Source organism: Ursus americanus, chromosome X, assembly GCF_024610735.1.
Source record: "Ursus americanus isolate L20-20 chromosome X, mUrsAme1.1.p, whole genome shotgun sequence".
NCBI lineage: Eukaryota > Metazoa > Chordata > Mammalia > Carnivora > Ursidae > Ursus > Ursus americanus.
In genome coordinates, this window is record NC_142164.1 from 90,160,672 (window position 1) to 90,186,692 (window position 26,021).

Below are 26,021 nucleotides of genomic sequence, written 5' to 3' on the forward strand. Positions count from 1 at the left end.
GCGTGGAAGGGTGGGAGCGTGCGTGGATGGGTGGGAGCACGTGTGGAGGGGTGGGAGCGTGCGTGGATGGGTGGGAGCACGTGTGGAGGAGCGGGAGCATGCGTGGAAGGGTGGGAGCATGCGTGGAGGGGTGTGGTAGTGTGTAAGGTGGTCTACTCCCAATCCCCTATAGAGCAAGATGAAGTAGAAATATGTGTTTAGAAGCTTACACAATAAGCAAAGAACAAAACACAGCAATCTGTAATGATTCTATTTATTAATACATGTATCACAAATGTTCACAATATCAATGCATTCTTGTTGGCATGCTAGACAGAGGCATTGTTTCTTAAGATCTTCTAAAAATATTTTGACTTTTGTTCCCCCTTCACACTCATTTTTTAAACTGATTTGCTGAGGTCCTCGATGTCCATAATGTCAATGCAAAGAAAAAATACAGAAAGAAGTAAAATAACACAAGAGCAATTAATTAATTGGGGAAGAACAGAAGTAATATTTCCTTCACAGGAAGCAACAATACAGCTTGGTAACAGGATTATACAGGTTTCATCCGAGAGGCATGGGGCCGCTAAGCTGTCTACACATGCCCAGGCACGTAACAATAACGAGCGAGAAGGCCACCTAACGCTCAGCTGTTTCCTTCGTGCATGACGCAGGCTTTTTTCTCCTCACGGACGATTACTGAGGTCTCTCTCTCTTTACACAGCCTAGGCAGCCTGAACAAGGTAGGAAAGGGCCTTAGTAAAGGGAAAACTAAACCAAAGGAGATTAAGCCAAAAGAACATTTAGCTATCAGCTTATCTACATCAAGGGGTATGGCATTTATCAATCCCGACGAAGGGCGAGCGGGAACCTTCCACACTACATGCAGGGCCCGGCCGGGCCAGGGATGGCGTGATAACCAGTCACCTACAATGAGCTAGAGTTGGACCAAGCACGGATGGAGGCGCTGGCACGCAGGGGGCCTCAGGTGGGGTCCACTAGGACTGGATGCAGGGAACCCGGCTACACTCCGGCACGACGGGGTTTCACGAAATGGAACGCTACGCGGGATGCGGGCTGGCAGGCGGAGCGGAGGCTGCGCGGGCGGGTCGGTTGCACGCTGGCTGGGGGTTAGGGGAGCGCGGGGCGGGTGTGTTAGGTACTGTGCTCTAACATCCTCTGGAAGTCTTTCAGAGAGTGCTGTGGTTCCTTTTTAGAACAGGTGTCTGACTCCACCGCGCTTGAAAGACTGCGAGAGAAATTAAACCACGTGAGTGACTCACCGCCACGGAGGACTCAGGGTAGCAAGCTAAAAGCAGCGTTCAGACGTTCCGCACCATCCTCCCCAGCTCCACGGAAACGGGGTTTCAGCACGTGCGCAGGTGCCACCGAGGTCAAGGAGTTGAATGGCCGGGCGGCACCCTTGCCCATGTGCAGGGCGGCGTGGGCCCCAGAGGGAGAACCCCGAAATTAAACGCTCCCCACGTGCACTCACCTTCTCCTTACACCATCTCATACTGGTTGGCCGTGATGAACCGGGACAGACAGCAGGCCAGCAGCATGCCGATCAGCTGTTGCCAGAAGAGAAACGAAGACCACAATCTCAAGGCACCGCCCTGCACACTTCTTTGACCCCCCCAGATGTAATTTTTAACAACCGAGGGCTTTTGTATGCAAATGAGGAAAAGCGCACTAATGAAAAAGATCGAACGTGACTTCGCTGGTGGGGTCTAAGACTGGTGGGGTCTGACTGCTAGGGCAGGGCAACTGGAGGTTCTAGAACTGGTCATAAGGTTCCACTCTAGCGTGCTCTGGCTGCTTAAAAACAACTTTTGACAGGTTACGACAGTAGGGAAAAAATGGAAGGACCACAGAATTAGCAAGGTATGCACAAAAAGGCCAAACAGGCGCATTGGGAAGATATCTCAACATGGTGCAATCGCTCAGCCATCCTTAGCTGACAGGACAATCTCTTTGTCTCTCACCCTATAGATATTTTAAGCCTACATGTTGGTTTCCACCTCAGACGTGCGGACTGCGACGCTCTGAGGGCTGGCGCCCAGCGCTGGTGTGCCAACAGGCCTTCCGGGAGAGAGAAGCAGTTCATGCAGGCCACGCGGCAGCCCTTATCCTACAGGTGGGACACACGCAGCCACACCGGGTCCCACTATGGCTGGGGGCAACCCCTGAGCTCCGGTCCCCTGGCTTTCCACCCACCCGGTCGGGTGCCAGTCCTCCCGGCTACCTTTCTTGCTGAAATCCCTGATTCTTATCTTCCTTTTTAAAAGCAAAACTATGCTGTGAAATATAAAAACCGTAAGTTCCATCAGGTGAGGAAAAATCACCACCTTATTGGACTCCCCCTTTCTCCTACCAAGGCTCTGGCCAACCTCATTTTGTGCCACAAAATACATAGTATCCTGCCCAAACCACCAAACCACCAAAGGAACCATGGCTGTAACCTCCAGAATTCTGTGCCAAATGACACAAATTAACCCCCCCGCCATTTTCTGGGACCAATGTACACCAGAACACACTTGATACTTTTTGAGAGAGAGAGAGAGAGAGAGAGAGAGAAAGCACAGGTGGGGAGAATCTCAGGCAGGCTCCATGCCGAGCATAGAGCCCGAATTGGGGCTCAATCTCATGACCCTGATATCATGACCTGAGCCAAAATCAAGTCCGACACTTAACCGACTCAGCCACCCAGGTGCCCCTAACACACTCGATACTCTTAAAGATCAGATTTCGGCCAAAAAACAAGCAAGCATTAGAGGTATAGCATATCCAAGTGTACCACGTTATTTAACCCTCACCACATCCCTGCACAATATGACCATCCCAACCTTCCAGATAAGAAAATGGGCTCAGGGGAGGTTAAACATTTTTCCCCCAAACCACACTGGTAGCTCACAGAGGGCTTAAGGTTCCACTGTCCTTCCCCTGTCGGAGGACAGCCCCTTTCCTGGCCCCCCACCCCTACAGCTCAGCCCAGACCCTGTCCTTTCCAAAATCACTTCTCTGTTTCACGCTATCAGGGGTTCCTTCCTGCCTTGCATTGCAAACTCTGGACAGAGGGGTTTCCGTGGGTATCTCTTCGTTTCATCTCGAGTCCCTCAACTCTTTTTTCTTTGTAAAGCTGATCAGTTTCGTGTTTCGTGTTTCCCTGTTGAGCTCACGTGTGCTTGAAGCACTTAGGACAGTGACCATTCTACTCCGTGGTTTGCAACGCTCCCATAATTCAGTGCTGATAATCCTGGCCTCCATGGCAATTCGTGAGCCACACAGCCAGAAGACTCCTTAGAATGCTTAAATATTTCTTGTATCTAAAATTTCTGCTTTCAGGGAAATATAGCATGTGCTTCCACTTCTTTTTTTCCCAAAACAGGAACAGCATCATTTTTAAGCACTGGACATACTTTGTCACAGAAACAAGTATCGGTACAAATGAAAGCTACTTACTTTTAAACTTACTGTATTTTACCCTGAAACTAATAATACAGTACATGTTAACTAAATTGAATTTAAATAAAAAATTTGAAAAAAGAAAGATGCTTTCTAAAAAACAAAAAACCAAAACCAAACCAAAACAAAACAAAAAAACACCTTACTGAGTTTTATATTTCTGGGGCAGGAACATACCTCCTGTTTGCCCACAGAAGACGACAGATTTTTAAAATTATTTTCCAACATCTACTAAGGAATTTGTTTTCCTAAAAAAAAAAAAAAAAAAAGCATCCTGAACTGAGGTTCCTACAAGCTATATGAAAACAGTATTTTGTACACACTGGCTTTTATTTTATTAAATTCTAGTGCAAGAAAAACTAGGATTTGGGGTGTGGTAGGCATTTTGGATTATTCGCAGGGTTACGGATTTCAAATTTGCTATAGTGTTTTTACCATATTTGAGAGAAAACTTTGACCTCTCACCTCTCTAAGTACCAAGTTAAGGGAAAGTCAGTAGCTGGGAGAAGCACCCTATATTTCATAGCAGCCGTTACCAGGTCATTTCTGGGTACGTAACGGGAAGCCTGTTCAGGCCGTCAGGGCTCTGCCTCAGTGTGAGTCAGGACAAACGCTTGCTTGCCACTAGACCCAGTTCATCTGTAGACAGAAATGTCCATCCTTATATAGACGAAAACCTGTTCCAGGCTAACCATATGGAAAACCTCAAGGAGCAGCGGTATGCTCTGTGCCCCCGAGAAGCACGCTGCTGGGGTGTATCAAGGCTGCAGTCAGTAGGCACTGGGCCAGACTTCTGCTTTAAGCCCCGGATGGAGAGAGGAAAAGGGGGTTGGTCTCTCATGCTGGAAACCCTTCAGGACGGAGACCCCAGAGCCACCCCTTGCCGTTCCCGCGGCTGGTGAAAGGCCTGGTGCCAGACAGCCTCCGGAGTTTTAGACCAGATTACTTATATTTGGTTGACTAAGACTCTGTAATTCATCTCCATCTAGTTTTTTTGAGGTGACATTTTATTTTTACCACTGTCTGCCTTGTCAGTACTATATTCTGCTTTCTTTTGGGTCATGGAAGCCTCTGGGACATTTTGCCGCTTCGAGAACTGAGAAACCAGAGAGGGGGAGAGAGAAGAAAGGGCCTCTACTTAACAGAAGGCTGACTCCAGGCTTTCTCAAGGCCCTCCCACATAGACAGCCTGAGAGGTCCGAGCGCCACGAAGCTCGAGGGACATGGGTTGTCTCCCTGGGGCTCTGCAAATCACGGGGACCCGGCAGATGCCAAGAGGTAGGAGAGAGGGGCGCAAGAGAGGTGGGGCCCAGGCCAGCAAAGACCAGAGAGGTAAGGGGCGAGAGGCCGAGGGCGTCGTCCCTGCCATCACCATGGGAGGCAACGGTGGCCCAATTCCTGATTCCTGTCCACAGAGAGGACAGCAAAGCTGTAAAGGCAACTTTCTGAACAAGCAAGCGACAAGCAATAGGTGAAAAACTTAGATCCTTATAAAGCCTGTGGAGACTGTATGCTAATGACCGAGGTGGGAGACTAAATAAAACTTCCATGTCTTGGGCAAGTGCCAAGGAATCTGGTTTGACCTAAAACTGTATAAGTGCTATTAGGGACCATCTCAGGCCCTGAAGATACCGGGGGAGTAAGTGAACTGCTCCGTTAGCCTTCTTTGGCCGTGTCTCGTCAAGGCTATCGACAGCTTTGTCCAGCCCTCTCCATGGAAAAGGTCAACAAGTCCCAGAAAAGAGTTCCTGGTTCATAATGAATCATCCCAGCAGCCTCTGGGCCCCGGGGGAGGCCCCGCAGGGGTGAGGGTCAGGGGATGGGTGGGTAGGAGGAGGACCTGTATTTTTTGATGACTACCTTTTTCCTTTCAATTTCAGAGACTCAACTCCTTTCGTTATAAAAGCACAAAACGAGTTCCCTTTAAGTGCTGTCTGAGGCTAGAACAAGGGTGATCCTTGGCCCAAATGTTTAATACGGCAGGCTAGGTGGGGAGGTCAGAACCGTAAGCCTGGATCAGAATAGCAGCCCAACCGCAAGCAAGCCACTCAACCCTCCCCTTCTGGAAAATAGCTCTACCATCCCCACTCAGGACTATTCTGTGACGTGGAGGATTAATCCACGTCTAGTGAAGGCCTGTGTCCATTTACATTGGAAGTGTTCCCACTCCCTGCCTGCAACACACAGCAGAAGGCCAACCAAGGGGAGGGGCGCGGGCGATAGTCCCATTCTCATCCCCTCTCTCCCTGTCCCTCTCGTGCACGCACGCGGGCACACGCGCACACACTCACCCACTGCTTGTGTGTGTCTCCCTCTCCAAGCTCCCTTGAGTAAAAGAGTAGCTCCAAAGGTGCAGGGAGGAGGTCCCCTGCCAAAACACTCAACTTCCTGCTAGGAATTTACAGGGGAGCAGGACCTGCCCATTGAGTCCAGACAGATGGGTTTTCCCTTGAGAGGGCTCAGGCCATGGGAGTTTGTGAAGAGAAGCACTGAATGCCTGCCCAATCCTGCTGCCCCAAAACAGAACTCGAGGGCTTCAAATCGGCTAAACGAGCTAACCAGGGACCAAGTATTTGCACAGTCTATGGAAAGGCAAGACTCGGCTTAGTTTGCCTTCCTCCTTATACCGCCTTTAATTTCTGACATGACGGATGTGCAAGGCCAGTTTGTTCCCACAGATGATAGCATGGATGTGGGTGTCAGCAGAGCAGGTGAGGGAAAGGGCAAGGAGCAGGTGGAGGGCGGGAGAGGAAAGGGGGGAGGGAGAAGCGGGGGGGGGGAGAGAATACGTGACAGAGCTCTGTTCCTTTCTACCTACTTTGGCCTCTAGTCAGGAGAGCCTGCTTAGTATAGGATGGCCAAGACATTGGCCAACGTGACTGATTCGCCTACATCAGCCAACATCTGCTAGGTTTGACTCTGACACCAGTCTTAAAAATTTTGAATACATGTGCCTAAAGCTTGGGTTCTGGGTTATTGACCAGGACCGGTATGGCTGGTTCTTCCTGAATGGGCGTCTGGTTGGTGGCCACCGCTGTCCCGGAGAGGCCCTGGATCTACTGGCTATCTGGAAGCCAGCTTCAGCTTCCAGAAACCCTGCGGCTGCTGGCGCCATTAAAAACTGCAGCTCCTAGGACGTCACGCTAGTAAAAGGCAGCCATGGCTCTTCTTCCCCTGCCTCCCACTGAGCATGGCAGGCAGGTCTCACGTCTCGGCCTCGCTGCACCTGTCTGGTCCTATGGGTGAATGGTATTGGCTAGGCGATGCCACTGGGCTTTGTGTTTTGTTGTCTTATCCCAACAACTGTGTGGTACCTTGATGAGACCTAAAGTCTCTGCAGAGAGTTTCTGTTTGTGGGTTCCCTCAGGGATGCTGGCCCCTCCCTCTCTCACTGCCCCCAGAGGGCCACAGAGCAAACTCCACAATCCCCATGTTGGGGATTTCTTCAAGGCTAGCACAGACAGATTAATGCTCATCAGGCAATCTGTCTAAAGCAGAAATCCCCCCCACACTTCATAGGGAAGCATGAGAGAGAAGTAGAAGAGAGGTCTTAATCAGATCCTTCATGACTTGGTGCACCTCACTAATGAAAATGGGAGAATCCCCCGTGCCCCTCCTGGCCGTGCAGGAATATTCTTAGATGACATGACATTTTATCCATGAGATTCCAGGCTCTGTGAGGCTCTCTTCTCCCCATGGAGAGTATTGGCATCACGTCCCTTTATGGTTCCGGGAGAGCCATCAGGGGAGACTTCACCTATATTCCTTCCTCCGAGGGGACAGTAGTCCCCAGGCACCAAGCATGCGTCTGGCCTGTCAGGGGCATTAACCTGACCCTGCAGATACATGCACAGACAGATGTGTCAGCTCTCCAGGGCACCTTGCACGTCTGTATCGGACGCGGGTCCCGGAGCCTCAGAAACGTCCCCTGGCATTACCGACGCATCCCCGAAGTATTACTACTCAGGTAGGGTAGCAGTCGGAAGAAAGCGTGGGGCGGCAACTGTTGGGAAACGTCTCTGGAGACGGACTGGCACTGTTTGCAGTGCCATCTTGGTTTGCGTGTTGCGGGCTTAATTCCCTTCATGAGCTGCAAACAACGAAGAATCATGGTCAGAGAACGCTGAAGGCGCCACAGGAGCGCACGCACTCCCGTGGGATGAGTCCACGTGCTCTTGTGAGAGGAAAAGTCACCCAGGTTTCTGTCACTGCTGAGGAAGAAGTCTGTCAACTGACCCAGGGCGAAACCCTATCTTTGCAAAAACTACTAGGCCATGTCCTGGTCCTTGATCTAAGTGAGGGTGACACAGGTATGTTCACGTTGTGCTGATTTAGTAAGCTGTGCATTTATAATTTACATCTTTTCCGTATATGCCGCATTTCGATTAAAAAGTTAGAAGAACGAACTGGGCTAGAAGGAATGTGCATCTGCATTGCTGGGCAGGAAGGCAGGCGGTATGGGGGGCAGGGAGAAGGTAAGTATAGTCTGAGAGAGCAAATATAGCATTCAGGCAGGGGAAATTAGAGTGGTGGAAACATTACCGAGAGAATGTTAATTGGGCTTTGTTGGAAAAATGATCTGTTGGTCTGAAAACAATCTGAGTTAAACATATATCGAGTTTTCATCTGGTAAAGTATACATGCCAGTCCTCCCACGCGCGGCACTGTCGTCGCAACGTGATCGTTGGGCTGGGAGATCGGAGGCCTGTGGGTACTGCCCTGCGGGGGGCAGAGGGGCCAAACTGAAGAGTCAGCTCACTCTTGTTCTAGCCTTGAATACGTGTGGCGCACGCCGCTGGCAGAATGACTTCTCCCATTTTTTTTTTACAGAGGCTGGGTGCAGATAAAGGGCTACACAATTTAACTGACAAAAATTCCGTTTCCTCTTAAGGAACGACAGTCAAACTTAGGATGAAAGTAATGCTTGCAAGATGAAGTTCGCTAACCGTAGGCTTTCTGGGAAGGGAGACAGCTCGTGCATAATCGCCAGGAACGAAGAACAAAACAGGGACAGGTCAACCAGGGAAAAAAGCCTCCCCCGAATCCAGATCAGCCATTTGATGTTGGGAGTCGTTTATGCTCCAATTAAGCCAGCACTTTGTTCAGTTAACCTCCATTTGACCTACAGAAGAAGCAAGTTGTTTTCTGGAGCTAGTCATTAGTTGAACTGTAACCGATATTCCCTTGATGGCAAAACTTCATTTAAGTTGGAAAAGGAAAATCAATAAACAGATGACCTGAGGACTAATGAGCAAGGAGCTCTGACCCCATCTATCAGCCTCTCCTGAGGCCCAGGGGGCAGGCGGGGAATCCAGAGACTGAGGACGGAAGCCCAGGCGGGAGGCCGGGGGAGGCCAGGCCTGCCTGCGCAATGACACGGCCTACCTGGGAGAACGCGATTCCAAACGCCACTCCAGCGATGATTCCCATGTTGGTCTCCATGAAACTGGTCACCAGATCATAACAACCCTGCAGAGAGAGAGAGACAGAGCGGGAGCCTCAGAGACGCATTTCACACCCAGGCCAGGATCGGCTGTGTTACTCCCCACATACACTCTGACCCACAGTCGGCAAATACAGCTGCAACTCACCCTAGGAACTCACTAGCATTCTCTGCAAACTTAAAAAAAGGAAAATTTCAAACATACGGAAAGGTACAGAGAGTAATACTGTGACCCCCCCCCCCAAGTGACTCTCTAACCTCAGAATGAACATGTGGCCAATCTGGTTTCATTTACATCTCCCCAGCTCTCCTCCCCTGGCTGGATTAGTTTAAAGAAGTCCCAGATACGTAGCTTCATCCAGAAATGTTTCGGTGGTAGGATTAAGAGTAGCAGATCTGTCAGACCTGTGAGGCAAACCCCACAGACTGCAACCATAGGAGGCATTCCACTCCTTGCACAGAAAGACTCAGCATAATAAACAGAGTTACTAGCATTTTGACAACCAGTGATATAATCTTAGAGAAATAAAGTGAAGCCGTCAGGTTGGAGGGGGGGTGTTTGAATGCCTGCCACCTTTATGGTATTTGGGGGTTCTTCCTAAGGAGACCATTAACTTTATTTTTTAACAGGGAAAAACCTGTTTTAAAGTCATCTTTTCCATATATTTACTATGTGACCTTGAATAAATCACATCTCCTTTTTAAGATTTATTTATTTATTTTGAGAGAGAGAGAGCGGGAGTAGCAGAGGGAGAGGGAGAGAGAGAATCTCAAGCAGACTGCCTGCGCGACCCTGAGATCATGACCTGAGCCGAAACCAAGAGTGGGACGCCTAACCGACTGAGCCACCCAGGCGCCCCTCACTTCTCCTTTCTAGATGTCAATAACTTCATCCATAAAATGAAGTGAATTTCCCTTTAACATACTATGAAGTCTCCAAATGTTGTGACGAAAACCAACACCCATTTTAACCAATTTCAATGTTAGTGTAATACTGATAAAGTGAATCACCTTTCTTTAGAATTAATGATCTGGCTGGAATTCAACAATGTTGCTAAACAAGTTTTTTTTGCTGTTGTTATTCGGGATTCTATTTTATCAACCTAGTCCAGGTAGAAAACACCACATTTTGTGTTTCACCCATGACGCAAAGACAAAAGCCGACTCTTCCTGTTAAACGCCTGAAAGGTTGAACTCTGTGTGTGTGTGTGTGTGTGTGTCTGTGTGTGTTTATATGTATATTTATTTGAAACTGGGTCAAGTCAGCCTAGATTTCTGAACTGACTTATACAGTCTCAGAAGACGTGGTCTTTTTCCAGTTTTCTGAAAAATGGCTTCTACTTGAATATATAAAGTCTGCAGAAATCAAGACATTAATTTCATAAACAGGGTAAAAAGGATTTTTGTTTATCAAGAAAGGCACACTAAATTGCAATAATATCTGAAGACCACAAAAAACCATGTCTCCCACATTGAAATTCAAAATTTAGCAATTTAACATGTCTCATAGCTTATGAAAATTCTACCAGCACTGTACCTTCTAATAAGTGATATTTTATGCATCTGCAGTCCGTCTGCAGAGAAGTGCGTTAACTTAGCAGCAGTGCTTTGACACGTGTTTTCAATGCAATGGGCCAACTATACTCCTTGGTTAGCTGATGCAAATTTGAAGGCTGGGGGCGGGTGGGAAAGGAAATATGTTTCTGCTCATGAGGAATTTTGAAATTTGATTCTCCCTTTGTAGTAGAAGACTGCTTGCTGATTTCGTTTTTACTAGTGAAAGTATCTATCACACTACTTTTCAAAAGGTAGTGGAAGGGAGAGCAGGTTGGGTTAGGAAGAATTCAAGGTGAGAAGAGAGATGGATATCGGAATACTTTCCCAGATGGTAGCAGCTAAGACTGCGTTTTGCCCAGGTGGGTATCATGACCGTATCTTCTCCCCCCCCCACGGTGATGGTTGGGCAGAGGGATGAAGTTCAGCCCAGTGCCAGTGGTAGGTCACCTCAAGATATGGAAACCCAAACCCAACAATGAAGACCAGAGAAAAGCGAGGCAGGAGATTTTCTTACTCTGCAATATATCTTGACATAGATATTTTTCCTATGAACTTCAATTCTGCATGTAAGCAGAATATATTTTTCTGACATATGATTTCTGTTCCATTTGTAGGAGACTCGGAGCAGAGTCAATCACATTTTTGATAAGCCCACTCCAACCAGCAAGAGAAACCGGAAACAACTGTGACAAAATCGTTCTCTCTCAACCTTGCTCCTCAAAGTGGGGTTCCTCCAGGGGCAGCAGTAGCCCCTGAGAGCTTCCTAGAAATGCAGAATCAGCGGCCTCACTCCATACTTCCTCCATCAGAATCTGCCAAATCCCTGGGTTGCTCATTTTTAATGAATTTTAATAACTGTGATCACTATCTCTAGATGTTTCAGCTGCCCATTAAAGCTTGAGGAGCACTCTTCCAGAAGAAAAGTTCTCCCATGGCTTTTCATTCCAAAGAAGAAAGCAAACTAATGAATCCTATCAGTGGCAGGGTTCCTTACAAATGAAAAGATAGAAGTGATTTTGCTTCTTTGTCATTGTCTAAACAGTGTAAGACCAAGGTTGAAATCAAAGCTTTCCATCTCTGGATTCCTCTGTTACTCACCAGGCAGACCCGTGAGCCCATTCTCCAGGTCTCAGCTCAGATCTGCAGACGGCAAGACCATGATTGCGTTCCACCTCACATTCCCCACTACACCGTGATCTTATCTGCCCACAGCAATCTCTTTTCATTTCCTCAAATGAAAGCCTGGTGGTCCGGTGTGAGAGAAACCTACAGAGACCTGCTAAGTGTCCTAGGAAACATCCAGAAACAGAACAGGTCCTTTGCTGGCCCTCTCGGCATGTCAAAACCAACAGTCACCCATGGGCAACGTCTGTACACGGTGGACTAGCAATACGAGGAGTAGACAGCTAGTCCCAGTCGGGTTCTGGGAAGAGGTGTCTCGGTAGCTGCCAGCCAGAATAACTCTCTCTCTCCCTCTTGCCGTTGCTCTTAAAAAATGTCAAGAATTCCGATGGAGCAGGGGCTCAGTCAGTGCTGTCAGCCGCGTGAACTTGGAGATATTTCAACATCTTGCTGGCAAAAGCAAAACAAATCCCATCTCCCTACACAAAACAATAAACGCCCTGTTTAACTAGTCTCACCTCCCTCCCCCTCTCTCCCAGTGACTTGTACAAGGCAGGTTTCCCCGGCTGCCAGGTGAGAGCCAAGAGTCATGTTTCTGTGCTATTAAATCGTAGGGTTCAAGACACAAAAAGATCTACAGGGATTTAGGATGCATGTGTTCTAGACAACAGGATTCCATAGAACACAGGGTGGCAGCAGTTAAGCCTCCCGGGGGACGGAGTCAGGAGAGAGGGGCTAACATTCCCCTAGAATATTAGCATATTCACCCCAGCCCGAACTCCTGCCTTTTATGGGTGAGGCGTCTGAGACTCAGACCCGGGCCTTCATCTGTCTCAGAGGTCTGTGTGGGCCCCAAACGGGAACATCGCATGAGACCCAGTAGACACATTTCAGTCTTTACTCATTTTTTCTCCACAGAGAAAGCCAGGTTAGAGAAGGTAAGCCCCTTCTCCAGGTATCTGAGGGCCCCAGGAAAATGTAAATCCAGCAGGATGGGGGTGGGGGGGAGGCAGGGAGTGAGGTCAATTTGCAGGTTATCAATGAATGAAATGGAGGAAAAAAGTTACTTTCTTTCTGGAAATAATTCTAAAGACCATAGAGATGCACTATAGGCTCGGACTCTAAACTTGCTTTGGAAGACTCATGCGAGAACCTCCCTCTGAGGACCTGCTCATAGAGGACAGCGCGCTACGGCGGGAGACAAACCTCACCATCACCCCCATCACCCAGGTGCTGTTCGCACTGCAGTTGACACTGAACAGCACACTTCACAGTTCGTCAGCTACTTCATCTTCTTCAGCCCTCCGCTCAGTCCTAAGAGGCAGGAATGATCATCTCCCTTTTACAGTGGAGAAAAATAAGAAAATAAGACCAAGAAAGGTCAGCCCTTGCAGGTGGCCGAGCCGGAATTCAAACTGCCCATGCTCCCGACTTCCAGGTCGCCTTTTATAATTGGAGTGTCCGTTGGAGCTGGGTACGCACGGTGCTTCGTAAAATGGCGGCATATGGACATCTCCGGGGGCTCAGTGGGGCTGCCCATGAAGAGACCGGAAGTCACCTTACCGATGAGAGGCAAAGGAAGCCTCAACCTCTGGGTTCATAAGAAAATTCCAAGAGGAACAGATGTCTTCTTAGCTAAGACAAGAAGTGGTCAGCGCGGAACATCTTACCTCAGCTTATCAATAACAAGCAATAAGCCCAGGATGACAAAAGGAGCTTCTAGAATGGCAACAGTGCCCTGCAGCATTTATGCTACAAATACCAACATTAGATGGGTAAAATACAGAAACTGTCTCTTAACATTCTCATCTTGAGAGGATGGCTATCTTCTATGAATTATTCAGTAGCTGGCCCAGATCACATCAAGTGTTGAAGACCTTGGAAGAACAGAATTTTATCTGAGTAAGAAAAGAAAATTTACCCGATGGCTGAGTAACAGCAGGTAAAGTCAACAGCAGGGTTGGTTTTTTTCCTCCCTTCTGCTTTACCAAAACACATTTTCTATGTGGCATTTCTCTAAATGTTTAAGAATACGGACACAGCCTTCATACATGTTTTATCACGCCTTCGCCATATTCTCTGTGGAGTGGAAGACAGAATCGGTCTTCCTTCTGACGACTGAAAGTTTATTTCCCTCATTTTCACTGTGTACTACCTGTATAATTTCTTTTAGCCAGTTCTCTCTCTCTCTTACTCTCTCTCTCTCTGATTTCTTTGGGAGTCAGGATGCTGACAGTGAGTTGAAATGGAGTTGCTGATTTCTTTTCCTAGAGCAGAGAACCCCCTAAAATGAAGGCCACCCTCCTGGCAGAAGCAGATGTTGTCTGTCAACTCTCGTCCCCCTTCCTGCTAAGGACTGGCACCCAGCTGTGAACAATTCCATGTTTAGAAGGTAGCGTAAGCAGAAGAAAGACAGCCAGAAAGAAGCAAGGCCACACTCCCTGTCTGACATCAGCACCAGGTGAACAGGAACGGTTGCTCGACCTCCCTCCCCGCGCCCGGTGGCTTCTTGCTGCGTCACAGCTGCTCCTCCAGAGCGGACAGCCTCGGGTGCCCTGTCCCAGGCAGCGCAGGGCCACAGGGAAAGATTCTGCACGTTCACCTACACTGCCGTTTCTAACCCATTTGTCACAGTTTCACAGAAACACACACACCAAAAGCCTCCACCACCCCCCCAAAACCTTCACCACGGATCCCATCAGGGCTGAGAGGACGCCCACCTTCTGGTTCACTTTGGCGGCGGCCACAGTCAGATTGTGCAGGTCCTGGGGGTTGCAGTCGGTGTCGTTCATGCAGCAACTCGGGGGGATGCCGTGCTCCAGGAAGTAGGGGCTGGTGCTCCAGTTGGTGTAGTTCTGCACGCCGCAGCAGCTCAGCTGTCGCGGGGGAAAGGGAAAGAACCCAAGTGCGCGGGTCACAGACACCGTGGGCCCCCGCCTCGCCACCCTGCGCCATTCAAACGAGAAACTCGGGCCGAGGCCCTAAGTCAACAGGCACGGCTTTGGTGAGCGAAGGCGAGCTGAGGCGCCGCGAACCGTCACGCTCACTGGGGAGCCCGACTCCACTGCGAGAAGGCAGGTAGTCCTAGACTGCATGTTGTGTTGCCTTTCTTACCACGGCCACAAAGTAAAGCAGGGGTTCTCTGGCCTGGCTCCGCACCGAATTCACCTGTGTGGGCTGGCTGCTGTTAAAGGTACGGAGCGACTAAATCGGGCTGGTTGATGGGGGAGCTGAGACAGAAATGGCTTTGAAAAGCTCTTCGTAAGGCTTATAGATCACAGGATCTATGCCAATAAGTAAATGGTTTGGGGGGGGGAAGGAAGAGAAAGGAGAGAAGAGGAAGAGAGAGCTGGTGTTGGTAAACTACAGCCCACCCACTACCTGCTTTTATAAATCAAGACCCTTTCCAGAAAAGGTGTGTCAACCCCTGATGGAGAGAATGTTAAAGGAAATGGGGGCAAAAGTAGAAATGAATTACTGAATCTGGGTAAAGGATATACAGTTCCTTATGCTCTTCTTGCAACGTTTCTATTGAGATTGGAATGTTATCAAAATGCCAAAAAAATAAACATAAAAATACTACTACCAAAGTAAAAGACAAAACAAAACACGCACCCTCCCCCACCAACCAACCAAAGAGCTCCTCAGGTGATCCAGATGGGCCGTGAGGCTTGAACGCCAGCTCCTGTCCCCCTGAGCACCTCCAGGCTGGGGACCGCTACTTCCCTCACGTCCTCTGCAAAGCACCAGGCAGCCTGGGGCAGTCCCACTCCTGCCAGACCCTCAGCTTCTTCTAGGCCCACTGTCCAGCCCTGCTCCCCTGCTCAAGCCAGGAAACACAGCTCACCAGAGCTCTCCACTCAGCCTAAAGACACCACTTGCAGAATGCCAGCCTTTGGGAGCCAATGCTAAGCAGGGCTGCCATGCACTCACCGCCTCCTTTCCAAGACTTTGGATTTTAAGGGCCAAGCTAGCTTTCCTTGGGACGCTCATGATTCATCCTGATGAAAGTCAAGCCACAGGCACTGGTCCCTCTTGACGCTCATTACCTGGATAACTGGGCCCTGGACAAGTCCTGGGTGCGAACTCTTGGAAATGGAACCGGAGGACGGGAATCACAGCAAGTGCTGATGGCCCCATACGCACAGTGGCCCCCAAGTCTAAGGCCTGATGTCACTTACGCTGCGCTGCACGTGATCCACCGCCCGGCTCCTCTCGTCATTGCCGTTGTAATTCTGCATGGCATCCGTATAAGTCCTCAGGAAGGTGTCCTTGATCTGCGGAAGGCAGGAGAGATGTGGTTCCGGTCCACCGCCACCCAAATGGACTCAGACTGACTTCTACCCCAAATTGCCTCTTCTGAAAATTTCTGAATCGATGTAGGCCAGGGAGGGAATGCCCTGTTTTCTGAGACAAAAGATCTCAGAAAATATGCTGAGGGATTTATTAGCTTGGGAATTTAAAAAAAAAAAAATGGTTTCCTCATCCCCAATCCAGAGGAAGAAGCCTGCCTTGTGAAATGACCCACTGACGTGGACAGTTTCTGAAAGAGCCGTGAGAGTGAGCCCCAATCTCAGGCCTGGTTTTTCTCCTGATTTTCTTCAAATTGATTGATGGCCACCTTTCCGTCTGTAACTTCTCTTGCCCTCGCTCAGAAGAACAAAGGGCAGGCCACTGGAGGGCAGGAAGACTGACGGCGCTGTGACTAGACACGGATCCCTGTTCTAGCATACGGGAGTAGGGCCGTACCAACCTGCACTGAACCTGTCTTTATCGAGGCCAAAAAGAGAGGCAGCAGGACGTGAACTTTTCTTGTTACGAGGTAGTTCACAAACCCTTCCTCCTCCTCCGGGAGCACATTTGGCCATGGGTTCACTATCAAGCTCTGTTCCCCTGGAAACCTGCTGTGTGGGGGGGGCGTCAGGTGTGTTACCAGGCAACTCCCCACGTCTGGTGAGACTGCCCCCGACTGCCGAAACGACTCTGGAGTGGGAGGACAGCAAATGACATTAATTGCCTGGTGGGAAGCTTTGGGCTAAGTATGGTGACTCTCTTACAGAGGCATGCTCCTTGCTTGAATACCAGGCGATTTGCCCATGGAATGCTTAGTTACAAGAGCTCAACGGACACTAGTCACATGCAGCGTCTAAGCCAAGGTGGATACCACACTTGGCCGTGTCCTTTCATCTCCCTGCACCTGCACTGTCTCTGTGGGGTGGGCAGGTGCCCACGGAATAGACCCTGGGCCATTCTGACAACTTCCACTGGAGAAACAAGCCCCTTGCCGGTGGTCAAAGGGTGGCGTCTTAACCCCCACCCACCACTCCCCTCAGTGTGTCAGATGCACAGAGGTGAGCTGGATGAGGGTGTCCAGGCCCTGGGTATCCCTCTCCCCACCCCCTGGGGAGCCCAGTCATGGCAGCACGTGGGAGGAGAGTGGGCAAGGGCCTCAGCTCTGTCTGCAGTTCACAGACCCATCAGGGGCACCTCTAGGGCTGTGGGGGCCGGGTCTTCACCAGCTTTCACCTTGCCTGACAATAAGAATGGGGAATCTAATTCCAGATGCAGCATCCATATACAAAATGCGTTCTAGAAGTTGGCCTTGACACCCAAGATCGCACCTCCGGTAAGGGGAAAACCAGAGCAATGGGGAAAACGGGTGGAAAGCACCACGAGCAAGCTCACCGGGAACTGAACTTGGCCAAGCACTGAGGTGGGGTCTGGCACAGATCATGCCAGACTTTCAACAGCCTCAGTGCGTTTTCTACTTCTATCCTGTTGGGGTTTTTTTTTTTTCCTTTCTAACACAGGCGTCTCTACTTCTGGCTTTACTGCTATCTACAGGGTACACTAACAGACTGTGGGGGTGGTAGAGCCAGCACTTCACCGTAGCGCATACCCTGTCTGACCCGTCACCGCTACGCATGTCTGACAAGGGGACACCGTGGTGGCTACAGACAGCATGAGGATGTCTCGTGCCTACTCATTGTCTAAACAGAGCGGCCACAGTGACAGTACATGGGAGGAGGGCCGCACAGGATACAAAACAGCCAGCAATGTCCTTGAAACTGCAGTTACGATCACAAAACAGTATTCAGAATTCTTTTTCTCCAGCCTCTGAAGTCTAAACTATCACATGTCCATCAGAAAGAAAGCCGTGTAGGGGTTTCAGATCATGATGGCCCTTCTCTCCTTCCCCTCGCCACCACACAGAGTAGCAGCGCTCGTCACTCCTGGGCTTGGCTTCTACCCCCCATTTGGCAAGGGGCGGCCCCCAGGACTCTGGGGAGGGAAGAGGGGAGCGCAGGCTGTTTGCGGGAAATCAAGCAGTCACAGAAATCTCGTTGTATAGACACCGACTTGTGCCTTGTTGAAGCTGCCATTTTAAAAGGGGTATTTGATCAGGAACTACATCACAAAACAGAATGACGATCAACTACTAAGGTTTCGAGTTTGGTGAAATTCCTGCATTTAGATTTTTATTGGCATTTCAGTCCCTATGAAGTGACGTTTGGAAAACAGCGATACCAGCAGAGATGGCAGCTAGCCTCTGTGGGCCCCTCACACATCACAGGAAGTTCCAAAACTCCTCCTCCCAAAGACCCTCTAAGCGAGTTCTCTACTTTGTGTATACTCACCTCATGGCGGAACACGAACCCAGAAATGCCAGCTACCAGCTCAGCCAGGAACACCAGCGACAGAAACATGGCATACTGAAAATCAAGTGCAGGGGACAAAGGCAGACACATTAGGATTGGGATGAGCGCTCCTTTGGGGCAGGGGACTTCTCCATCACAGGGAATCACACAAATCCTCATATCCCCCAAAGCTGAGGAAAAATTTAAAAATACTCTTGTCCAGATTTCCCCACATGAGCCTCAATATAGAAGTGTGTCTGTCTAATATGCATAAGTGTTTCGGGCCACACATGCTGAGGAGAGCTCAGCCGGAGACTCAGCTCAACCAGGAGAAATCGGGAATCTGGAGGTAACAGTTCTGCCCTGTCGGGTGGTCCTTCATACCACCTCCTCCATAATGGTCAGCAGGCGTCTTCAGGCACCCTTCATCCGGCTTCTGCAAGCTGAGCCTAGTCCCTCCACCCACGTACCCCTAGTGGCCCATTCAGCTTCCAAACCATTCCCATTGCTGGAAAGACCTCCTTTGTCTTGGCCACAGTCTGCCTACTTGTGACTTCCACTCCCTGGTGCTAGAACGGCTTTCAGAAGATCCGAGAACAAGCCCAACCTTGCTCCTATGCAAGGGCCCTTCGTATGTGTGACCACAGCCAGGATGTGAGCCCGCTGCTTCTCTTCGCTTGGGTAAATCCCTGCAGTTTCCTTGAGCACATCTCCTAAAACGGCTTCAGACTGCCTTCCTTTGCAACTGTATCAAGCTCATGCTGACAGAAAGACCAGAATGCACACAGGTCAACGTTCTTCGTCAATATGGTGATCAGGCTTGAGGCAGCACTTAGAACAGGGGCCAGGGGGCTACTTGCCTCTCTGGTTCTGGAGTTGAGAGCCTTTAAAAAGCAAATAAGCTACAATACTGTTTTTAAGTATCTAAAAGCCTTAGTGCTCCTTATTCATTTCATGCTTCCCGTACTTTCCAAGTTGATTTTGTGTGTGTGCTTGTGTGTGCGCGTGCGCGTGCTTAGCTCAGGGATAAATTACATGGTACTTATGAGACATTAAGGGTTTCCATTTTTGTGGCTTTGAAAGGCAGATAAAAGGAAAGAGAAGGGATTCTTTTCCTATAAGGCATATGTCTTACAATCTGTTTCTTCTCATCTCAAAATGAAATACAACAGTCCTAAATGTTTGGAATGGTCCTAGGTGATGCTGTAGAATTTGGATAGACTTGACGTGGTTGCGCTGCTTACTTGTAAAGTGTACATATGTGCACAGGATCAGAAATTATTTTTCTCCGCTAGTGGCACATATGTTAAAAGGAGGAAATACTGGCTTAAAAGGCCAGTTTTGTTCGAATCTTAACCATGTCTCTACACACACTTAAAGCACAGCCTGTAAAACAGCAAACACAGTTCTGAGTAGAATGCTCCGTGTGTGTGACATCTGTCTCTCAACTTAGTACAAAATGCAATGAGAAGCACATTTGACTCCAGAGAGAGTCTCACAACAGGCCTAGAATCCACCAGAAAGTCCTGTGGGAAAGTAACCATCAGGAGGCAGGTGGGAAAAAGGACATTTGACTATGTGGTCAGAAGTCCTCCTAGGTGTGAGTCCTAGCTTTGTTGTGGGCTAACTCTTAGGAAAGAGGCCGCCACTTTGGGCCTCCATAAAGTGGAAATAGTTATTTTCAGTTGTTTTGCAATTAATGGGGTTAAATAAGGACCATAAAATTCTAGACTGACAGTTAATCAAGTGACTTCCGCTCCTGTTGGCCAGATCGGCAGTTTCCTGTCTCTGGGAAGTTCCCTGTTTCCAGGAGCTCCCAGAGAACAGCTGCTTCTCCTTCAGTAGGCCTTGGCCAAAAGCCTACCGGGGAAAGCTTGTACTAAATATAGGTGGTAGGGGTCGAGTTTTCTCCACATGAAAATCCTGTAGCGGAAAGAGTCCTGGCTTTGGAAGGAGACATCTGTGGGTTCCAATCCCAGCTCTCCCCACACTCACTGGGGGAAGCTGGACAGCTTATGTATCCAGTACAGCATCCGGCAGAGAAAAGGAACTGATGGTTTTTTTAAAGACCAAAGACAAAAACTAAACAAAACCCCCAAAACTTCTCCCCAAAGGCTCACCTGCTAATGAGCTCACAAGTGGTAGGAGAAAATGGCAGAGCGGTTTGAAACCGCCTTTGGCGGAGTCCAGTGGTATTCTTTCATACGTGGGGACAGAGGCCTCAAGAGGTGACATCCCCGCCACTAAAGACCTAAGCCAGGTCTCCTCCCTTCTTGTTTGGACAGATGGATTCTTAGCCATCTTTCTTTTCTCTGCGTCGGAAGTGAATTCTCCCCTTGCTCCTCATTGTACTAAACGGGAGGCTCTCAACCCTTGCTGTACCATCCAATCCCCTTGAGAGCTTTTGGACAATAGGATGCCAGCGTCCCGCTGCCACACATTCTGGTTCAGCTGACCGGTGGTGGGACCCCTGGCGAAGGTGTTTTTAAAAAGCTGCCCAGGTGATCTAAGCAGGCATGCAGAGTTGAGGACTAGACCAAAAGAAATCCTTGTGCTTGTAAGAAGCGCTAGACGGTGGACTCAGGGTGCCAGCCTAGAGCGGCAGGTGACAGCAGCAGAAATGCCTCTGTATGGCCTCACTATGGCTTTTCCACCAACCTGGAAGAATCCTTGCTGGCCAGGGCATCGACCTCCCGCACGGTGTGCAGGACAGAAGTGGCTGGAGCAAACACTACCTCCATGAGCTTGTCAAGAGAGAGACTGACCGGCGCCACTTTGCAAGGTGGTTCCTTTGGACTGAGTCACCCTCACCCCCCTATCTGTCACTAGAGGGTATTCAATGTCACCCTAACCTAGGGCTAAACACAGCACTGAGGGACTCTCCACTCTCCCCTTTCACAAAACGAGGCGTCTGAAAGAAATCTCTTTAAACAAAATGTTCTTTTGAGGAGAGGCCCTTGCTACCTTTTATCTATAAAATCCTTTAACGTTAATGCTCATTGATGAAGAGCATGGGCGGTGAGTGGACAATTAGGCAACGAGTCTACCAAAACATTAAGAATCATGGTAACGGCCTTGCAACAGCCTGGCCCTTACCCTTTGGGAAGCATCACGCTGTGTGCGTCCTAGTGCAGTAAAGACGCCCGGCACTGGGCCTGGTAGCCACCAGTTGGTGCGGCACCAACCCTCCGTTGAGCGGGGAGGCTCTGGCTCAGCTCCACTCCCACGGTGCTGAGTCGGGGTGCGCAGGCTGAGAGAAGAGTGTGCCCGCACAGCCAAGCACGGCCAAGTTCAAGGAGGCAGAACGTATTTCTCCAGTGGGAACTTGAAGCCGAAAGGCTGCTGATGTTCGGGATGCTGCCTTGCCCGCCAAAGCTGCACATCACATCCCTGAAGAGCCTTCTAAGAAGGAATTCGAAACTGGACCAAGGCATCTCGCCGTGAGGATATAAATGGCTTCTGGGAACCACAGGCCGCTGCTTTATCACCACCTACCTTGAGGGACCAGAAGCGGATTTGTCTGTGCCAGGCCAGGTTTGGGGTTGTTCTGCCCTCTAAGGGATTAAAGGGCGGATTGGGTAAGAGTCTGGACTCAAATTCGAGTCCGTGCATATTGGCTTGTGTGTGGCTTCAAGAAGGGCCATGTCGCTTTCATGTGATTTGTGTTTTTTCACGAAGCTGTTGAAAGAGCAGCATGATGTTGTGACAGACTCACCAGTTTCAGCATCCACGGGCTACCACGGCAGGTCGCGAAGCATCCAAACAGGCCAAAAACCACGATAGTGGTGCCAGTTCCGATGAGCACGTAGGGAGCATTTGTGGAGTTCTCGGCAATCAGGGAGATGTAGGTGCCCAGAGTGAGTTTGCCCCAGACTCCAACAGCCAGCAGGATCACCCCAGTGATCTGAAAAGGTCGGGGGGAGGGGAGAGAAGGGACTGTGAAACTGTGAAGGTGAGATCGACACCACGATGTGGCCTGGATGTGAAGACTCACGTTCCTCTGGGCAAGTGGCACTTGCTGCAGGAGCCCCCGAAGCGGCGGGAAGTGTCGGAGACCAGTCGCTCAAGCCGTCCCAGACTAAAGACACTTTGGTTTTGTACAATAAGATCTGGCCCTTACACAAAGCCATATGCGGTTTCCACATGGATTGGAAGTCTAGCCGACAACAAGGAAGCTTTTTTTAAAGTTGTTTCTGAAAAATGCACGTTCGAGCTAATACAGATCTGAGAGCCCTCCCAGGCCTGGTTGGAGAGCCGCCACCCAATGCTGAGCTGGGCATAAGGCCAATAAGAATGTCGGCCACCCTCTTCAATGGCACGTGTGGATACGGTACGTTTTAAGGACATTTTGCATGATGTTTTAAGGAGCATGATGATTTTCTTTCCGTGTTATAACAAAAATCTCTACAAAAGCAAAACATTCAAAATATTTTTGAATCTCCCTCAATACCCTGCCTTATTTACAGTGCTTTATTCAATATAAAACAACAGAAGAATCTGAATCATTCCTGGAATTAGCTATAATGCGATTTGGCAAATACCACCGATCGGCCCAAAGGAAATCGCCACAGCATGTCTAAACTGCAGAACCTTGCATCAGTCAGGCCCTTCCTTTAGGGGACAGACTTGGGGCTACATGCTATGTACTCTAGAAGCTTCAGCTGCTAAAGCCAAGGGTTGACTTTGGGTCTCTATCTCCCCAGTTGGTCTCTCTTTCAGTTTTCCAGTAGCTTAACCACTCGTTCAAACAGACAACCCTCTAACTGGCACCTCTTCTGACACCTTGTGAGGCTCGAAAGAAGCCTGGGTGTCCAAGGGAGCCCTTTCCCAAGTTCTGTCCCACCCTATCGCCCAATGCCCTATAGCAAATGCCACAGCTTCCTGTCCAGCCTGGCCATCCAAGTGAGGAGGCGTGATGAGAAACAGGAGCAAAGCAGCAGGATACGAATCAATACGCACCTTGCCAAGGTCTCCCCTGTCCATCAACACACTGTCCCAAATCCGTGCTACACGAGGAACCAAACAGCGAGGCCGGTGAAGATGCCTGGGTCTCTCTCCCGTACATTCTAAAAACCCCTGCAGTCTGGAGCCACCAAGATCCACCATCAGACTGTTTCTCCGTGTGGCGCGCTCCGCCCATTTGGCAGAAGGGATGAGCGGGAAAAGCAAGAGCTTGGTGATATCCTCCTACCCCCACCCCAGTTGCCGCTCTACTCTGTAGAACCATCACCATGAAAGACAGAATTAAAAGCTTTCAATCAGAAAAGGATGGAGGGACTAGTGCTAGTTTTATAAGGGGAAGGTGAATGAGTGTGATGCGATCTTGAAGAGAAAGCATTTGACACTGATATTTGGGAGAAGGTGGCCCAGTGGAGGTCTACCGCCTTTGAAAAGTTCCAATGGGGGGAAAGCCTCCGTGAGATCAGAAAACCAAGGATGTAGGCTGCCGAGAGTTTCAAGTGCTCTGCTGACACCTGGTGGCTGCTAGAGAAAACAGCTCCCTTGCGCAGCCTCTTCCGCCATCCGGAGCATAAACTGGAAACGTAAAATGCTTTTCATCCACCAGAAGCAAAATTTAAGATTCACCTCTCCGCTCATTAGGGGTGAGAACGCAGTGAACGTTAGGGAGACGGGAGAGTGCCTAGGCTGTCTTTTATTTTTTTTTTTAAGATTTTATTTATTTATTTGACAGAGAGAGAGCCAGCCAGCGAGAGAGAGAACACAGGCAGGGGGAGTGGGAGAGGAAGAAGCAGGCTCCCAGCGGAGGAGCCTGATGCGGGACTCGATCCCAGAACCTGGGATCACGCCCTTAGCCTAAGGAAGACGCTTAACGACTAAGCCACCTAGGAGCCCCCGGGGCTGTCTTTTATGTCTCAATGCTTAATCCAGTGCCAAACACGGCCATTTCACTTCTCTGGGTCTTGGAACCTCTGCCTCGTGAAAGAGTCCTTCAACTGTCACAAATTCACAAAACTTTTCCATCGGGTGGATATTGTGAAGGGCCTTAAAATGGAACCAGAGGAAAACCTCATCCCCTATTTCCCACTTCTACCATTATCTGCCTAATGCTATAAATGTCACGGTGCCAATGTACTGATCGAAACCAAGAATTCGGTTAAGCCAGGCGCTATTTAGGCTGAAGACACGTCTCCTCTATAGACTTGTTCTTTCATGTGACTGCCCCCCCAAGAGATTCATAACACTGCAGACATACATCGTTGGGATGCAGTGACTTTAGCGACCCAAGGGAAGAGTCTGATGGCTTAGATTTCTGTGACCAGTCACTTTATACAGTGCACTTACTACCACAACAAATATTATATGCAGTATATCAAAGTTAACCCAAATCCGGATTTTAAGGGTAACAGTATTAACATTTTGATCCCTTTTCTCCTTTTAAAAAGTAATTTCTCTGAATGCCACCATTGCTTCGTATAGGACAACACGCTCAGGTCAAGTACAAAACCTATAATATCAACTTTGTTAAAATGTTCATAAAATATAAATTACGTTAAAATTAAAGGGCTATTTTTGCAGACCTCAAGGGTGCCTCTTAAAGATTGCCAATGGAAGCAAAGAAACACAACGCTGTGGGCACCACATTGTGTGGGAGAAAAGCCATCCAGTACCTTGACCTGGATCAAGCTAGTCATCCTCTAAGGAGCTCTTCTTCCTAATGACATGGGGACTGGCATAGATGGGCCCCATCCAGCACCTGTCTGCTAGGAATCTAAGAACAGCCCAGAGAGAAAAGGCCTTCTCCAATGTTGCTCTTCTCAACACTCCGAGATCCCCGATAGCTCAACTCTGTGTTTGGAAGGCCGAACCCCACATACACACAAGGCCTTCTGCACACACTGAACCCACCTCTACAGCCTCCTCTCCCTCCCTCCTCTTTATGCATTCTATGTGGTTCCAGTAAACCCGAGCTGTTCTCTGTGTATTTCCTGCGCTTTACTGTTTCTCAACCTTGGCTCGTGATGATCCTCTTGGCAAGAATTCTTCCTGTTCCTATGACTGCCTGTCTACATCCTTAACTCGCACGGCATACTGTACCCACTCCTCCCAGTCTCCTTACAAAGAACTACCCTGTACTATGCTGCTGTCATGCAGCGCCCTATCCCCCTCCCATGTACATACAGGACTGTGACCCCCTTGAGGGCAGGAGCTGTGTGTCTGGCACATGGTCAATGTCTAGTACGTGTCTGCTGAGCAAATGAATAAAACAGCTGATGGTAGATGTGAGAAGGGACAAGAAGTCTCCTGCTAGCCATCGACCTGCTATACTTTCTGAATCTCTCTGAGGAGCCATCAGAAGTGGTACGAAGGCCAATCCAAGCAGGCATCATCATCTGGGGGAAATCCCAATGCTTAAGCACAAAGATGAGATGATGAACTGAACAAGGGAAAGAAGGTTGGGCTACAGCGTGTGGTGTGGCAAGAGAGCCACAGTGGGTGGTGGCGGTGGTGGTGGGCTTGGGGCAAGTATGGGACAAAAGTGCCAGGAAGATGAGGGAAAAAATGACCAGCCAAGGGCTGAAGAGCCATAAAACACAAACTCACGCTTTCTCTCATTTTGTCTACTGTAATAATGCTTCTCACTAAGGATAAGAAGCCTACAAAGACGAGTCAAAGTCAAAAGTCATTGTTATACACTGTGTGATTTTCTTCTTGGTTCCTGTCAATACACACGCACATGCGCACATGCACACTCCCCGCTACGTGTACCTTTATAAGCGCCCACAGGGTGAAAAGCAAGGCATGGGCTCCTTTGACACGCCTCTTCTGCTTTTGTCACCAAGAGTAAGCTCACG

The 26,021-nt window shown here is 49.2% G+C and overlaps 1 protein-coding gene across 1 annotated transcript in view; it reads right to left on the reverse strand.

The window, feature by feature from the left end:
- Window positions 1-237: 237 nt before the first annotated feature.
- Window positions 238-26,021, reverse strand: part of TSPAN7 (tetraspanin 7) — a 122,499-nt gene continuing 96,715 nt past the window's right edge. Inside the window, exons 2-8 of the mRNA XM_045791626.2 lie at window positions 21,923-22,111; window positions 18,208-18,282; window positions 15,751-15,846; window positions 14,290-14,445; window positions 8,833-8,916; window positions 1,478-1,553; window positions 238-1,231 (exon numbers count right to left, since the gene is read on the reverse strand). Of these exons, the coding sequence (XP_045647582.1) occupies window positions 1,485-1,553; window positions 8,833-8,916; window positions 14,290-14,445; window positions 15,751-15,846; window positions 18,208-18,282; window positions 21,923-22,111 (669 nt within the window). The 3' untranslated portion in view covers window positions 238-1,231; window positions 1,478-1,484. The remainder of the gene's footprint in view (window positions 1,232-1,477; window positions 1,554-8,832; window positions 8,917-14,289; window positions 14,446-15,750; window positions 15,847-18,207; window positions 18,283-21,922; window positions 22,112-26,021) is intronic.